The sequence below is a fragment of the Puntigrus tetrazona genome, chromosome 17 (assembly GCF_018831695.1).
Source record: "Puntigrus tetrazona isolate hp1 chromosome 17, ASM1883169v1, whole genome shotgun sequence".
NCBI lineage: Eukaryota > Metazoa > Chordata > Actinopteri > Cypriniformes > Cyprinidae > Puntigrus > Puntigrus tetrazona.
Genome location: NC_056715.1, coordinates 6,380,352 through 6,397,539, shown reverse-complemented (window position 1 = coordinate 6,397,539; position 17,188 = coordinate 6,380,352). Strand labels below are relative to the sequence as shown.

Sequence of the window (17,188 nt, the reverse complement as noted above, 5' to 3'; positions counted from 1 at the left end):
GGAGACTGTCGCTGATCTTATGCACCGAGAACATAGAAAGCACTAGATGATCAAATAATTAAAATGTTAGTGCAGCCTCCTTACTGTTTTTCATAATCATTACGTCTGGCTGTGAGCGACGTTAAGCTTTATGATCTTCATCTGTCACGTGAGATGGGGGCCGCCATGTTTGTTCGCGCCGCAGCTGAGCGCTGTTAGTCGGATTTACAACAAGCAAATTCATCAATTTCTTCCCAAAAACACGATACTAAATGACTGGTGAAGTGGTCGAAGAATAGAGTGAACTTTGTAGTTTCTACACTAGTTATTTGATATGAATAAAACACAAAATTACAGCAAATTTAGGCAGAATTGTTGTTTCCATACAGGTGTGTATATTGCAAACTCTAATTGTATTGTTTTACTAGTACCTATGTGTATTTAACTGTGATAATTATGTGCTATGAGAAGCACAGTGCAGGTCTTTAAATCCCGTATGTGGGACCTGACCGCTCAACAGGTTAATAGGGTGAAGACAATTAAAGTCTAATAATAAATGGTTTATTTAATAAATGTGCAATTAGCCTACTGATGCTTAACAAATATGACTACTAGTCGACCAGAGAAATACTTAGTCATTTACATTCCTTTTTAAAAGACTGACTTTATTTTATTTATATGCACTTCTCAGTGCATCTGCAGACGAATTGCCACGTTACAAAGATAATAACAGACAAAATCATTTGTTTTTATTATAAGCTGAATAGATGATGCACTCAAGACCACACCTTCTGTACCTGCTGTTTATCTCCTTGTGCAGGGTGATATAACGCCAGCCAAGTCTTGAAGGAAGACTTACAGAATGAAAACAGTTATTATAGTTAATGCCTGCTCTCTCAACCTGTTCAGTCAGCTACACGCAGTGCCACAGGCTGCGATTACAGCAGGGAAAGAGAGACGGAAACAAACCAAAAAACAGGTTTGTGGTTGAAAGTTTTGTGCCGGCTTCTTTGAAACTCCCAGCTCCTGAATCCTGTGGTTTACCTGAGCACTGCTCACCTGCGTCAGCGCTGACATCATCAGCACGAGGACTACAAAGGGTCAAAGGTGACTCCAGTTCAGGGGAGGTGGCCTCAACACAGTGACATCTACTGCAGACAAACGGACATAAACATTCACACGCAATATACATGAGGCATTTATTTCAAAGCTTCTCCCTTAACTCTCAAGATAAAGACCGACGCATGTTTAGCACTGTACAGAAATATACACAAATATATATGTGTGTTTAACACTTCACTTCTCCATTTGGAGAAAAATAACAATCAATAATGGTAAAAAAAAAAATAAAAATGGTTTCTTAAAATAACAGTTCACCCCAAAATTAAAATTGTGCTATTATTCACACTATGTCGATCCAAACCAGTATGTTGGTAAAAAAAAGGCCAAAAAAGTATGAATCTAACATCTAGTGTCCACTGACAGAAAAAAATACCAGTATGAGTATGATAGATAAAAAATTGTCAGTAGAGATTTAAAATAGTAAATAAATGAACATTTTTAATTTTTGAGTGAACCATTTCTTTAAAACTAAGATTCAGTATCACTGAAATCAGCAGCCATTATTGAATAGTAACTGAATGCTAATATGTACACTCTGGTGAATGCAATTTCACAGCTCAACAACAACAACAACAACGAAAAAAAGCATTTGTTTTTTGTAAATTGCAGTAAACACAACAAATGAAATTAGCTGTCAATTGTCAGACATTAAGAAAAGAGTTAACAAATGAGAATCTGGTCCCTTTTCCCTAAACGAATCCAGACAGTGAAATCTGTTGAATTAATCCTTTGAGCGGACATTTCTTCTGGAAGGCACCATTTGTCTTTCAGTGAGTCAGTGTATCTCACAACATTCTGACTATGGTCAAGGAATGTATGTAAACAGGCGTAATAAAATGTTTTCAAGGTCTTTGTCTCAGTCGCTATCAGCCCCACTGTGGTCAATTAAATGCTTTTCTTCCAAAAGGTGAACCTATAAAACACACAACAACCCATTATGAAGAAAAGGTCTCGCTGGGATTCTTGTACGGCAATAATAACAAACCAAAAAAAAACTAATGACACATGAAACATTGACTTCAGCTGAACTTATTTATATGGCAGTTTTTCCTTAGAATTAACATTTTTAATTTAAAATTGTATTATAAATGTATTCAATAATTATTCCTGTATCGCAAACAGCGGAGTGGTAGCATGCGTGAAATATGTATTCAATATAAATCACTTTGGCCAAAAGCATAACATTAGGTGTTAAGAAGACTGTTATGTAAGAGACGTGAAACTATACAAAAATATTTGGCGGCAAAAAGCAGTCATCAACCAACCAGAAGTAAGTGTTCCAGGGAGTTATGTAATTAGTTTAATAATCTAATGAAATTACAATTGTGTCATGATCGTATTTACCTGCGGCTGTAAGATTCGCTGGTAAGTGGGGCTGGAAAGTTCGTCAAGCGTTTCAGCAGCAGGTTTATTAAGTGTCTCCGGCAGTAGAAGCCCCAGGCAGCCCGCCGAAATCCCACTCAAACAGAACACCATAAATGGCATGGAGGTGTGCAGTGATTTCTGAACAATTAGTTAACAAATTCATTTTATAGCATTTTTTCCACATTATTTTAACAACGTCTATGAATGCATATATTAATCTTACATTATATATTATGAATTGAAATCTCAGAATATGATTCCAGCTACTTACCATACTCGGCACGAACGGTGCCAGAATTCCCCCAACTCTACAGGACATGGAACACACACCCAGGCCTGCATTCCTAACACACACATAAACACACACAATTCACCCAGCACATGTAGTGAGAGACTTTTGTCTTGCACGTTGTTTCATATAACAAGCATACGCTAGAGGGCGCTGTTTGCTAAAGAACAGGGACTTACTCTGCAAGAACATACACCTTTAATAAAAATGTTTACTTAAAATTACAATCGCGAAAGAGCTCAAAGCACAAAAATGTGCCACATCGCATCTGCAGCAAAAGCACTGTCCGTACCTGATCACGGTTGGGTAGAGCTCTGATGTGTACACATACACAATATTAAATGCAGCACTGACCATCAGTTTTCCAACTAAAGCCAGTGATGTGGCACTTAATAAGGACCCTGAGGAAAGCAAACAACTGGCATTAGACAAATTTTAAAAAATGCATGATGTATGCTTACAGAGAATATTAGCACTACTAGTCAAAAGGTTTTATATTTTCAATGTTTTTTTACATTTTTTATGTTGATAACAGTAGTGCTACAGTAGTGCTATTTTTGAGGAAACCTTGATACACTACCATTCTAAGTAAACACACACATACATATACATACATACATACATGCATGCATATATATATATATATATATATATATATATATATATATATATATATATATATATATATATATATATATATATATAGTTTTGTTTTAGCAATGTCACAAAAGTGACAGTAAAAACTGTTTTGTATCAAATAATCTTAAAACATACGTGTCATGGTTATTAATACTAATGATTTACGTCGATTTATATAATAATTGAGCACCAAAACAGTGTATTATAATTATTTCTGAAGGATCATCTGACATTAAAGACCGCAGTTATGGCTGCTGAAAATTGTAATAATATTTTTTAGCATATTACTGTATTTTATTGTTCTTAACTATTTAAATACATGCAGCATAAGACACTAATTTCAAAAGCATTTTTAAATGTTAATTATTTCACTTATGACCAGTTGTGTGATTGTGTGCGTGGTCTGCAAATCATTCCTGATATAATTTATTGCATAAATAACAAAAAAAAACAAAAAACAACTGACAATTTATTTAGAAAGATGATCACCTGATACAGGTACGAACATTGTGAGCAGACAGGATACGCCTGCAAATGCAAGAAAATTGGCCATAGACTTCCTCCGGCCTGCCCTAAAAGCAAATAAACAAACACTAAGCTAATAATGTGAGATGACAGTCTGATACTACAGCATGTGAATGTGATCGTGCAAGTGCATTTACCACTGCTTGTTAATGAAGTACATGCAGAGAGGGTATGCAGGGAGTTCCACCAGACCATACATGGCAACACTAAGGTAACGATTACCTTTATCTTCACTGGCACTGAGGGTCAACCCGTAATACACAAGACTACACGCATACCTGCATGACATACAAATACGCAAACGCAATGAGTGCATTATAACGCACAGAACTTTGCATAATGCCGTAAGAGGGAAATCAAGATGTAGTTTTTGGAAAATATGACAGACTCCTATAAAAGACTCACCACACATACATGAGCACCACAGTTCTCCAGCGCAGTATGGGATGTTTGACCAGCTGCAAAACCCCAGGACTGGACGCATCCGGAGCGTTGCTGCTGACGGTCCGCGGAGCTTTACTGGAATTCTGCCTTTCCCGTTCCTCACAGCAAAATCTTTCAGGATGTCTTCAGCCTTCTCTGTCTGACCCCGAGAATAAAGCCAGCGCGGAGATTCTGGCAAAGTCCTGTCACAGACGTGGAAATTAAGCAGACATATTCTCATTTCTCATGTTCAAGAGACATTATGAGATTTTTAGATAAGACTGTGTGTGTGTGTGTGTGTGTGTGTATGTGAGAGAGACACCTTGGACCACATAATCAGTAATAAGGGTCAATTTTGTTAAATTGAGATTTATACAATTTGAACCACATAAGCTTTCCATTGATGCATGATTTTTTTAGAACAGGACAATATTTGGCTGAGATACTATTTAAAATCTGGAATGCAGAACTAAATGAAAAAAATAAATATTGAGAAAACCACCTTTAAAAGCTATCCAAATTAAGTCTTTGGCAATACATATTACTAAACAAAATAAAAGCTTTGATATATTTACAGTAGAAAATTAACAAAATATCTTCATGGAACATGATCTTAATATCCTAATGATTTTTGGCATAAAAGAAAAAGTATCTTTTTGACCCATACAACGTATTTTGGCTATTGCTACAAATGTACCAGTGCTAATTATGACTGGTTTTGTGATCCAGGTTAACATATATATAAACAAAAATAAATACTTAATATTAAGCAGCACAGCCGTTTTCAACACTGATAATAATATGTATTTAATTGTGCACCAATCAGTGTATAAAAGGTTTTTTTAATTATTTGTGACACTGAAGACCGGAGTAATTAAAAATTCTGTTTCACTACCATAGGAATAAATATTTTATTATATTGCACATAGGAAAACATAACATTTCCATTCCAAACGTTTAAAATGATTAACAACCACAAACTTTTTTTTGCACTTCCTTGAACAAAAACTAAGTTTAGAATATTTTTTGTGTGTTCTGTTAAAGACGAAATTTTTACGAATGCTTGAAGTGTCCTACATCTTAAGTTGTGTGCGAGGACGAATTCAACTTTTATGGGTTTCGAAAACCACCGGAGAAAGTGATTAATAACAAATGTTCGGTTTTGAAGGGGAGTGACCCTTTAATAGCTGTCTGGCTCACTTACACACAGAGCATGAAGAGCAAAAGTCCGGGACAGTTGGCCGCTGTTGCTAGGTTCCGCCACGGCTGAACATAATAACCCAACGCAGCGAACAGAGCGATGCCCACTGCAAAGGTCATATTAGTCAAGGTCCCTGAAACACAGACAGTTACACCAACTTTACACGACTACTGTGAAAGTAAACGAAAGCGATTTCCATCTCAGTTCATGTGTACCTGTCATAGCCCAGTAGGACTTCCCCACGTATTCCTGAGTAAGAACGAAACAGACCAGCGCCATTCCTCCGTTCATCAATCCCACCAGCAGCCGAGACACAGCAAACACCTCATAGCTAGGTGCTAATGCTGTTCCGTACCCGAACAAGACCTCAAAAAACAGACCTGAGAGAGAACGGTTTCACCAGAGGTCACCCCAACTGTTTTAGGAAGGTTTTATGCTTGGTTGTGTCTTTGCTTTTGGTTTTCAGTTGGTTGTGCACGAAAATCACATGTAAAACAGTTATAAACAGATGCAAAAAAAGTAAAGACCCATCACGACGCACTATGCAAATATCACAATGACGTAATCGCTCCAATTTCAGCCCTACGTCACTTAAAATGAACACTTACAATAAGGCTGACATTATCGACAATCAAACGTTTAGCCATAACGCAGAATCAGGGTTTTGTAAATATATTATTAGAAATACAGCTTACCAGTTAGGAAAACCGGCTTCCTGCCAATCTTATCAGAGAGCGGTCCAAATAGGACATTTCCAATCAGCACACCCGCAAAGAACAGAGACCCAGCCAGGTTTACTTTGTAGGCTTCGTGCTTAATCAGGTACCACTGCATAAAAAAAGACCAGTCCCGTATAAAATATATCAAACAGTTCTAATTTTGGCATATGCCTGCTGTACAGACCAAACATAAATATTAATAGACAGTTCTTTCTTATTTGATATCAAGTATAGGTGTCATTTGTATTTGAAAGGGTGAGCTAAATTTAAGACAAATTAGTTTAAAGCGGTCTCTTACCTCGGTCACGATTGAGCTGACGTCCTCTGTGAATTTCACACTTTGTGTTATATCATCATCCGGATCTCCAGTAACGGGTTCTATGTGATATTCTGGCACAGCACCCACTAAAATGATGAGCATGGACTGACATGCCATGTAAATCTGTAAAAATAAGACACATATTTCAGGTGAGTGAGCTTTTTGATGATCTGGTAAATGAACAATATCCAGTCTCAAAACAAAAACTCTGATACGGAGACGATCACTTTATCTCCTTTCCATAACCGATGTAGGATATTTCAAATATATTGAAAGAAAAACTGAATTACAAAGCGCATATTTAAAGGAAATTAATCACATCTACCAGGGCAGCAGAAAAAGTTAATTAATTAACGTTAATTGTATCCCTTTCTCAAACACGAAATCGTTTATAACATTATTTCCCTATTCTAATAAAAGACATACAACATTAGACTTTTTTTTTTTTTTTTTAAATCTTACTTTATTTGTGTTAAATATGGATGGTTCCAAAAACAAACTATTTCACGCAAATTGTTAAGAATTTTTTTTTTTTTGCTATTTTTACATATTATCCTTATTTTACTACTTCCTACAACTGGAAATGAATGCAAAATACTATTGATATACAAGCATTTTCATTTTTAAGAACCAACAACCTAACACCATAGTTTGGTGACACAGGTAACGGGGTCTTAAACTAATGACATAATAAACAAAAACGTTCAAGTAAATGATTCACTGAAACTAGGTCGAATTCAAGCACAGACATCCCCTCGCCTGAAGATAGTATGCAAATATGCAATGGGTTCAAAGGTTTGATTCATCAAATAGAAATTTTGCATAGCTTGCTGGCTTGTGTGGTCATAAATGTAAAGGAATTTAACCACACAAACACATGTCTGTCCAGTATTTATGAATTTGTATCTATCATCTGTTACCTGTAGGAGAACCAGGATGGTGACCATCCGCTTCTGGTGCCTACCGAACTCTCCAACCACCTGGTAAGCCTCCTCTAAATCCATTCCAGGGTCAAAGCATCCGACTGCATGTGTGTATATTTACATTTTAATAATGGCTTTGAGAACAACTGAGGTTTCAGATACTCCGCTGTAATCTGGCTTCCCTTCGCAGACGTGGAATCAAACCACGTGGTACAGAGCAGTTCTGATTGGAGGAGTTGGAGTTATTCTAACACGTGGTACAGACGGCCGTTCTGATTGGTCGTCGGAAATTAACGCTTAATGGAGAACGAAACTGAAACGAGATTTTATTGACCGTTTATTGTTTTTAATTTTACTTATTTATACCAAAAATTAAGGGACTAAAAAGTGTTCTTATTCTTTGTACTTTCAAATCTATTATTATTATTTAGAAGTAAATTATTATCCAAACAGTACCAGTAGAAAGTTTCAGGTAAATTATACATATTCGGAGAAACAAAATACAAATTAAGATTTAAGCTCAGACAAGCCTGTTTTAGTGCAAATAAAAATATGAAAAGCTCATGTGTGCATAAATTCAGGAACAAGAATCAACATTCAAAAACCGTAAATGTAAAGACTAAAACATTTAAAATATTATTTATTAGTTTCGTTTTAGCGTCTACTAAATGAGTTAAGCAATTTTAAATATAATGAAAATCAATTGGATTTAACATTGTTTCTCAGATTTATTTAAAAAAAATTTTTTTAATTGAATGTCAAACAGTAAAGTTGGCTAAAATAAAAATTAACAATTCTTACTTTTTCAATTCTTTATTAAATGCAGCAATCCAGCAGACATGATTTTCTTATAAGTCTCTTAAACGAAAACAAACATCATCTACAAAGAGCACCAATGCTAGTCAAATGAAATGCAATAGAAAGAAAAGATAAACATTTTAAAACCAAACAATACTTTAAAAAATATTTTTATTGGTTCACATATGGAGTGGATCATTTTCTTTTAGCTTTTAATTAAACACTCAAATGTTTAACAAAAACAAACCACAAACAACATAAAGAACTAGTGAAACTAACAGAAAAATGTAACAAAGAAAATCACCCTGAAGTTAAAACTTTATTATTGAACTGTGAGAAACAGTTGAAAGCTAAATACATACACAAATCATATTTAAAAAGACACACAGACGGTTAAAACAATGCTCTTTAAGACATACATGAAAAAAAACAAAAACATGTTAATTTTGACACCTGAGTGGTAGTTTAGAACGTGGTGGAGTAGATGAGTTTTCATTCTCCACCTTCGAACGGTTCAGTGACTTATTGCAGTTTTCCTTCTTGCTTTTCTTCTGCTCAGACAAAAAAAAAAAAAAAAAAAAAAAGTATTGTTAAAAAAATAAAAATATTTTGACATGCAGTCACAGTTCAGATTTTTCATAGACAAATTTTAGTCATTTTAATAGTAATCCATGCAATTAGGAAAACATTTTCCAACAGATTTGATGTCTTTTTTTTGTTTATCAACAGAAAGCTTGATTCAAGTGACTTGTGCGAGGCGTGTGTCACCTTAATCTGTGCATGACATTAAATGGGTCCAAAATGTCTCACCTTGAAAAAAGGAACCCGTCCATTTTCATAACACATCAGGTTCTCATCAGAGCACGACTGTTCAGTGACATTTCCATCACTAGAAACACTGACTTCATCCTCCAGCGAGTCCTAAAAACATAACAGAGGTTACAACAGTCCAAACAAGAGCACTTACATCTTAATACATTTTAAAAGCAGACAGTTTCCACCGACTACCTCTAGAATATGGATGATCAAAAACTTATGACTGTAATACCTGGTCGAGAGCTTTCTCCTCTTCCGCCTCTATGACGGTCTCACACTGGTTCAGTGCAGACTGAAGCTGCTCCTGCTGAGCTCTGAACTCATCTTCCAGCTCCTCTCGACTCCTCAGCTTGTTCAGCATACGTGGATAGACATACTCTTTACGCTGAGGGGTTGTTCCTGCAAAGATTTGCACGTAACATCAGCGCGCAGTACACATGGACAGATTACTTGCACTTGAGCCACATCTATATACACATAACACCATATCTCCCACACAGCTTCTCTCATACCTGTTGGTAAATCTTGCCGCAGTTCTAAGCTTATGAAGCTGTGTACTGTGTCCAGTGCCTGAGTGTTGATGGAAGAGAGCATCTCTTTGTGCTCCTGCAAGGTAGCATCATCTTTGCCAGTCTGCAATTCCACACGACTTAAGATTCCTTCTACTTCCTGCTGCATGTGATTCAAACGAGCTTCGCAGTCCTTAACGGCTTTCTCACCCTTTTCTTCTACAGACTGAATGGAAAACATTAGAGTAGAAGATTTAGCATAGACAAGAAAGTCACATTCTATTCTAACTATCTCAGGTTCAGACACAAAGGGCAGTGGTGGATACATGACAGGAAGCAAATCAAGACTGTCCCAAGTCTGACAAAACTAAGTGCCCTTAAAAGGGACCCTTTTTTGCAGCCAGTCTCCGGGTCTGGCGACAGGACTTTTAGAATAGATCATTGAATCCAATTAGACCAGTAGCATCACACCCACAGGAAACATTTAATGCAAATAAATCAGTGGTCTAATACAGAGACTGCAGATGTAGGCATTGTATGGCTCAAACTAACCTTAAGCAGGTCTTGCACAGCTGTGTCCGTCTCCCTGATGAGTTTGAGCTGTTCCTTGGCTTTATTTTCAGTTGTGTCTTTGGCTTCATGGCACCACTTAAGCCCCGACTCAGCCAAGGAGTCCACTGATGTCTGTAGGTGTCTGCAGTAACCAGCACATTCCTCCAGGGTCCTCTCTCCTTCTTCAGTCACTTCATTCATCTCCGTTATAACTCCATCCACAGAGGAACCCAGCCGAGTGCGGACAGACACAATGTGCTCCTCAGATGTAGTGCATTTACTACAATAAAGGAGATTTGTTAGGGTTTTGTTATAAAAGACTTGAAGTTATATTTGTAAATGCCTTTTTACCTCTGTATGGAGCTCTGAAGCATTTCTAGCGGAACAATCTGGGCAGATGATGCCTGTGCAAGACCCTCAAACTCAGTCTGAGTATCCATTGCCAAGAGATTCATTTGGTTCTGCAAACACTGAACCAGATCGGCCACTCGCTGTAGAAAGGAACAAGAGATTTAGGCAAGTAATGCGACCTAATATTTTCATTTCAAAAGGTTCCTTCTAGTTCTCAACTTAAGTGTTTTTCTTGGTCAAATTCAGAAAGTGACTGCTTGTAAACCATTTTAAAAACACCCCTGCTGAGCACTTCAACTTGTACAGGAACAGCCTTCCTGTGGCCAAGAGGTGACATTTACAGCACCCACAAAGCTTGTGAACATCTGAGTCAATAAGTTTAGAATAAAAGGTGATCACTTAGTTTAAACGCAGACCTCCTCCTCAAGAAACTGTCAGTGGGAGAAGACTTACCGCCTGATGGTTGTTTCCAGCTTGGCTGATCTGCTGCTTGAGCTTGTCGTGCTCGGCACGCAGAGTGTTGAAGCCCTGCACAGCACACTCTCGCATACTAGCCAACGATTCAACATAAGAGTCAAAAAACGACATCATCTCTGCTTTCAGACCCTGCATCTGTAGGAGACATTTTAATTTGCCAAATTACAAGTCTCAAAATATTTAAACTGGCATAAGAACACGTAAATTCTTCTGAAATGTACCTGCTCAGCCAAAGAGTTGTATCTGTGAAGGTTTTGCTTCAGATTGTCATTCATGGCCATGACGGATCTGATACCTGGCACCGCCTGGGCAACCAAAACCTCCTCTAAATGCTGTCTGTGTTCATCCTAGGGAAATAAAAAACCCATCAACTGCAATTATGAAACCTGGAAGAGCTAGGACATTTTTAAATAGAACTCAAAATTGTTTATCATCTCAATGAAGAAAGTCATACATCGAGCATCTACAGTTTGTCAAACATTGGTTTACAATTTGAAACATTATGGAGTCCTTACCAGTATTTCCAGCATGCTATTTTGAGCCTCCTGAGAGAGTTTCTTTTGATGCAACACTTTTTCCTTGCACCGCTCCACACCTTCTCCCACAGCCCCTTTAATACTGCTGTAAGAGTCACAGACAGCACCTAACGTCTCTTTAAACACCGTTCCATTTGTATTCAGCAGTTCACCTACAGAGACATAAACAGACATTAACTTGACTGTTTCCTGAAGATACTTTTTTTGCTGGTGATTTTAAACCCCTCAAAAGAGAGCATATTATATTTTGAGATTGGAGCCAAGTAACACATCTTACCCACAGAAGAGCGGTAATAGTCAATCATAGCAGCATGCTTGTGGCTCTGCTCCTGTAATGAGGTCTGCATGCTGTTGTAGCAATTCTCTATGCGCTGGGCAAAGCTCTGCTGGACCTCCCCGTTATGAAGCTCCACTTCCCTCTTCCTCTGCAGCTTAGCGTGAAGACCATTGACATCCTGTGTGCTGACCTCAGCAGTGTTCAACAGCTGGATGAAAGAGATCAAGTTAACATTTTTGCATACTATCCAACCATTGCGTCACCAAGCTACACATTACAGACCTGGTCAGCAGTGTTGTATAGTTGACACTCGTTGGTTTGGAGCTGCGAAGTGATGTACTCCTCTTGAGTGAGTCGGTGCCTGGTCTCTGTTAGGTCCTTGTGAGCCTCCTCCAGTCTCTGGTTCTTGTCCTGCAGGTCCTCAGTGCACTGGTCCAGTTTCTGCTTACTATCTGTGAACAAGTCCATAACCTGCAGACAAAAGAACAAACTTAATCAGCTACAACGTAACACGCACTCAAAAGTGGAAGTTGGTAGGGCTTGTACACAGAAAAGCAGAAGTAGAATGGATTTAAAAGATGCTCACCTTTTTGAGCTCCTCCTCCATAGCAGCAATCCGCTCTGTGTACTCCGTAATCTGCTCTTCCTGAGACATCAGTTTACCGTTCATATTCCTGCAAACAGAATACTGAATGTTCACTTCCAAATCAAGCTACAAATAAGTGTGTTCAAGAAAAAAAAAAAAAAAAAAAAAAAAAAAAAAAAAGTTTTATAAAGATTGACTATATAATGAGAATTGAACTAAATTTTAAAGATGTACTAAAATTCCAGTTTAAATTCTGATCATATTTAAAAATATGGTCAAATAAATACAGCCTTGAATAAAAAATAAATAAAATGCAGAACTCACTCATAGTTATCAACAGAGAGGTACACTCCATGTTTGTCACGGGTTGCAGCCAAATCTCTTTTCAGTCGCTCAATCTCCTCTGTGTATTCCTACAACAATTATTTTAAATACATGGTTGATTACTGCCGCATAAACAAGAAAATGGGAATATAGTTCAGGAAACTTTATGAAAACACAAGTGTTCAATCAAAAGAATCTTGCCTTGATCAGAGTTCTCTTGGTGAGTTTTTGGTTGACCTCTGGCTTATTCATGATACTCTTGGCCCTGTTAGCGTAGTCCAGAGTGCTCAGAGTTTCCTACAATTAAATTATAATGTCAATACTCCTAAAAACAAAGAGGAAAAAAAAAAAAAAAAAAAAAAAAAAAGTCTAACAGTACAAGTCATACCTCCAGATTAATGGAAGCAGGAGACACAGTGGCAATAATGGAGGTCTTGGTGCGTCCTCCCAGTGAATCTTGCAGAATACGAGTGAGTTTGGACTCTCTGTAGGGCACGTGAGGCCCTCTCTCCACAAGAGCCTTTATTACACGACCCAGAGTCAGCAGAGACTGGTTTATGTTGCCAGCTTCACGTGCACGCTTGTCTACGGCACCAGATCGCCCAATATTCTCGCTACCTGCAAGATCCACCTAAGCGGATCAAAACACACGTCAGCGTTAAACTATTCTCGAACCTCAGTTATAGATTAAAACACTATCTGAAGAAAGTAAACTCACCAAGTTTAGTTTTCCGATCTTAACCAGCTCTTCTCCATCCAGTGTGATCTCTTTCATGTGAATAGTCACAGAGAACACTGAATGAGATCGACTGGTGAAAAAGGAGGAGAGAGAAGTTACAAACCGTGAACAAAACACCACAAAGGCAAACATTTGGTCTTGTCCATTGCAATTGGGAAGCATGAATTTCAATTGTTACCTGGAATAAGCGTTCATGAGCGTAGAGGCTGTTTTTCTCTTAGCAGCTCCTCTCTCCAGGATCTGATACACCTCGTTCTTATTGTGTACAGTGATCTCCTCCAGACCTTTAATGGTAACACCCCTCTGACAGACATACAGAATGTCTTGATTTAACAAACAAATACATGCGATCTTTCAAAGACAATTAGGTTTTTACTGAAACAAAAAAAAAAAAAAAAGCATACTTTATTTCTGGGATCATCAAACAGTTGTAGTCTCTCAGTGACATCTGGAGCAGGGCTGAGAAGGTCAAACAGTTCCTCATTGTATATTTCCAACAGAGAAACCTTCACTGAGAACTCTGTGCCATTATTGGACAGTTTCTCAAAGATCTGATGAAGAGTTCTGGGAATGATTCCAGCCAAAGGGTCCTGTGAGAGAAACCACGAATGAAATAAGGGGAGAAAAACCCTGATCAGTCCCTGAGCCAATAACATGCAAATAAAGGCTTATACTTTGGTCCAATAGCAACGCCTCAATAAGAAAGCAGTCATTTCATATGCAAGAGCATGACATTACTATTACTTTAAAAAGGTAAAGTTGCAAATACGAGCAGTTTATTCAGAGAGAGTCAAAATGAGGAATTAAAATTGTTACTGGTGCAGAAAACATTAACATTAGAGGCATTTAAAAAAAAAAAAAAACAACTCAAATAATACCTCTTCCCAAGTAAACTCCTCATTGGGTGATCTTTCACCCTCCATTGTGAATGTTTTCCCGGTTCCAGTTTGTCCATATCTTAAACCAAAAATAAATAACCCATTATGTAAATACATCGGTTACATTGGTCATTTGGTTTAGTTTTTTAATACCATGCCAGTTTTTTGGGCCATTTTACTATGGCAAAAATGTTATTAAAATCTAAATTTGACATTTAAAATACAAATACTCACGCAAAGACAGTACAGTTATAGCCCATAATAACTTCATCTAATATGGGGCAAACCACACTCCTATAAACGTCAATTTGTTTGGCAGAAGGACCAAAAACCTATACCAATTGAAACAAGATAAATTTAATGAGCATTACTACACAAGCAACAATTAAAATGACATTAATGTGGGTGGAAAACGAGCCAAACACTCACCATGTCAAAAGTGTATGTTTTTCTTGCTGCTTTGTCAGTGGCGCCTCCGGTACGGACCATCACCTCTTTACGGTTTTGGTCACATTCGACAACTGTGTGAGAGGCAGATTTACGCTCCACTGTGTTGAAGGGTCTGTGAATCGCACATCAGATAAGAGAACGGCATAAACATTTATTTCAGTCTAATAGATTTAGAAAAGAACAGGTAAAGCAGCCAGAGCTAACATTACACTTGAAATTTGATTAATAAAAACATTTTCGACTTAAAAAAATAAGTAAATAAAAAATAATGTCATGTGTGGGGCAAGCTGTCACATTACAAAACCCTTGGCATCAGCAAAATATAAAAAAAAAAATTAATTATAGCCCATTTCTGTTTGCGGAGTACATTTTCATAAATAAAGTGTGTTTTAAACTAAGAGTATAAAAACCATAACGTTATGTTACTCATTAACAGTTTACAGTACAACACACAAAACATGTTCTAAATGCATTCTCACAATAACTTACAAAAAAAAAAAAATACAAATGACTACTTCAAATAAAAACTATACATTTACCTGCATCGTACAACCACTTGTATATTCCTGCCTTTTTCATCTTTTTTAACTGCTGGTAACTGTGATGAAGCCATGTTGAAGGAGCGTCTTCCGTGCTCCAACTCTGAAAATGCCCTTTAAACGTAACCTTTTAACAAAATTAAGTTTTAAAAGGCAAATATAAGTCACACCGGAAATCACTTACATAAATACCGATCCATTAAAAAAAACAAATAACATAACTTTACGCAAATATACTGCAAACACTCGCAGACACATTCCAATAACAGTGCCTAGCGTAAATGGCGCTTAACCAAAATAAATAACAAAACCAAGCGAATAAACACAAATTTAGCAAATGCACGTACCGTTCACCAGATCCCCTTTAAATCAGATCAAAGAAGAAGCTGCCAAAATCGTCTAAAATCCCACCAATAACGGAGATTATCGGAACACACTCTATCCGCTGTACTCTGACTGCGAGTCTTCAAGCGCTGCAGTTGCTGACTTTGAAAATTGCGCATCTGCAGCTTTAAGCCAATCAGAGAAGAGGAATTTTTCGCCACGCTTCTCATTGGTCTAAAGCAGGCGAGCTGGAACGAATGCATCTCGGGAAAGTGCAGTGTTTTAAAACTGTACTGGACAACGAGAGCGAGATTGAATTCATGAATTAATTTGTGTTTAATTCATCGAAAGCTATTAACAGTGCTTGTTTTCATTAAATCTGGCGTAACATTTTAAAATGCAAATTATAAGGCGTGAATGAAACTAATACAATAAAGAATTGACATTTCATATTTTATCTCAACAAGGCATAAACACTTTATATTTATAGTTAATGTTTTTTTACAGAGTGTGTTTGTATTACGTTTATTATGATTGCTTTAAAATGCGGTGTTCTCCATTGCAGAAAACAATTACGTGTGGGGTCTCTCTCTTCATATCACATTTTAATATGCTCTAAAATTCTATTCGAACTTCATTCATTACGATAAAGAAGGAACTGTGTTCGAGATTCAAATAAACGCCTCGGACATGTTTGTCGACGCCGCCTTTTCGACACTAGTTCCTAAAATTACCACTAGATGGTAGTAAGAAACCATGACACACTTGTGTTCTAGACACGTAGAAATTTTAGGTGTTTTATAAAAGTATTTGGACTGCAGAGCAAATCATAATAGAAATAGTTGAAATACAAATTACATATGTGTCTTATGTGATTGTCACTCTGTCACTTATTCACACCAAGCTTATTTTTAAGGTAACATCCCTTTTTTTTTTCAAAAATGCCCTTTGTAAATGTATTCATAATCACCACATATCTTTCTGTCATTCTTTATATAATATGTTCATAAACTATTCAGTGTTTATGTTGAAACTGAATGACTTAAATTACAAATGTCTCACTGTTGTGACAAAAGTTAGTGTACTTGTCCATATTTTAAGACAAACAGTGTCATGGCTCGGGGTGTGATGTGACGTGCAAAGAAAAAAAAGGAAAATTAAAACCTCTGACTAAAAATGTAATATTAAAATATTATTTGATTAGTTTAAAATAATTGAGATGTGCTTTGAATGCAAACACTGTTGTCGAATTGTCTCGGACTTTATCAAGAATGTCACCAATTACATTTTTCTTATTATTGTATATCAAATAAAAGGTAAAATGTCAGCAGGCAATTAAACATTAGTGGGAGTGTAAATAAATGTAAAAATAAGTGGGGAGAATAAATAAAAACAAACCTAAAATAATAAAAACATATGAAAAAGTAACTAGGAAATAAGAAATCAAGGGAAATTGATACAAAATAAATGTATCATTAAATATAATGAAATATAATGAAAAATGTTCATTTTTATATATAAAAATTAT

The 17,188-nt window shown here is 36.7% G+C and overlaps 2 protein-coding genes across 2 annotated transcripts; both read right to left on the bottom strand.

Moving 5' to 3' along the window:
- Window positions 1–1,161: 1,161 nt before the first annotated feature.
- On the bottom strand, window positions 1,162–7,702 carry slc22a15 (solute carrier family 22 member 15). The gene is given in 13 exon segments (XM_043262309.1): window positions 1,162–2,014; window positions 2,446–2,604; window positions 2,738–2,810; window positions 3,048–3,156; window positions 3,884–3,966; window positions 4,057–4,197; window positions 4,325–4,452; window positions 4,455–4,545; window positions 5,547–5,676; window positions 5,759–5,923; window positions 6,239–6,371; window positions 6,561–6,704; window positions 7,502–7,702. Coding segments are annotated over 13 exon segments (1,497 nt in total). The 5' UTR covers window positions 7,586–7,702; the 3' UTR covers window positions 1,162–1,957.
- A 599-nt stretch (window positions 7,703–8,301) lies between these two features.
- kif11 (kinesin family member 11) lies at window positions 8,302–15,817 on the bottom strand. The gene is made up of 23 exons (XM_043263875.1): window positions 15,684–15,817; window positions 15,337–15,463; window positions 14,777–14,909; window positions 14,582–14,679; window positions 14,348–14,426; window positions 13,874–14,059; window positions 13,648–13,772; window positions 13,449–13,539; window positions 13,119–13,361; window positions 12,932–13,027; window positions 12,731–12,819; window positions 12,407–12,494; window positions 12,103–12,291; window positions 11,821–12,028; window positions 11,523–11,695; window positions 11,229–11,354; window positions 10,984–11,142; window positions 10,531–10,670; window positions 10,180–10,459; window positions 9,631–9,853; window positions 9,351–9,517; window positions 9,113–9,223; window positions 8,302–8,853 (listed from the first exon to the last, which is right to left on the bottom strand). Exons 2-23 carry the CDS (start codon window positions 15,408–15,410, stop codon window positions 8,743–8,745), a joined length of 3,189 nt encoding a protein of 1,062 aa, XP_043119810.1. The 5' UTR covers window positions 15,411–15,463; window positions 15,684–15,817; the 3' UTR covers window positions 8,302–8,742.
- Window positions 15,818–17,188: the final 1,371 nt, after the last annotated feature.

Bases quoted from the DNA above. Each gene is read 5' to 3' on its own strand.
- kif11 (XM_043263875.1), bottom strand. From the start codon at position 15,410: ATGGCTTCATCACAGTTACCAGCAGTTAAAAAAGATGAAAAAGGCAGG. The intron at 12,292-12,406 runs GTGAGCATCTTT...TTTTGTCTGCAG, and splicing joins TGGAGGAGGAGCTCAAAAAG to GTTATGGACTTGTTCACAGA. The intron at 9,518-9,630 runs GTATGAGAGAAG...AAATCTTTGCAG, and splicing joins GCGGCAAGATTTACCAACAG to GAACAACCCCTCAGCGTAAA.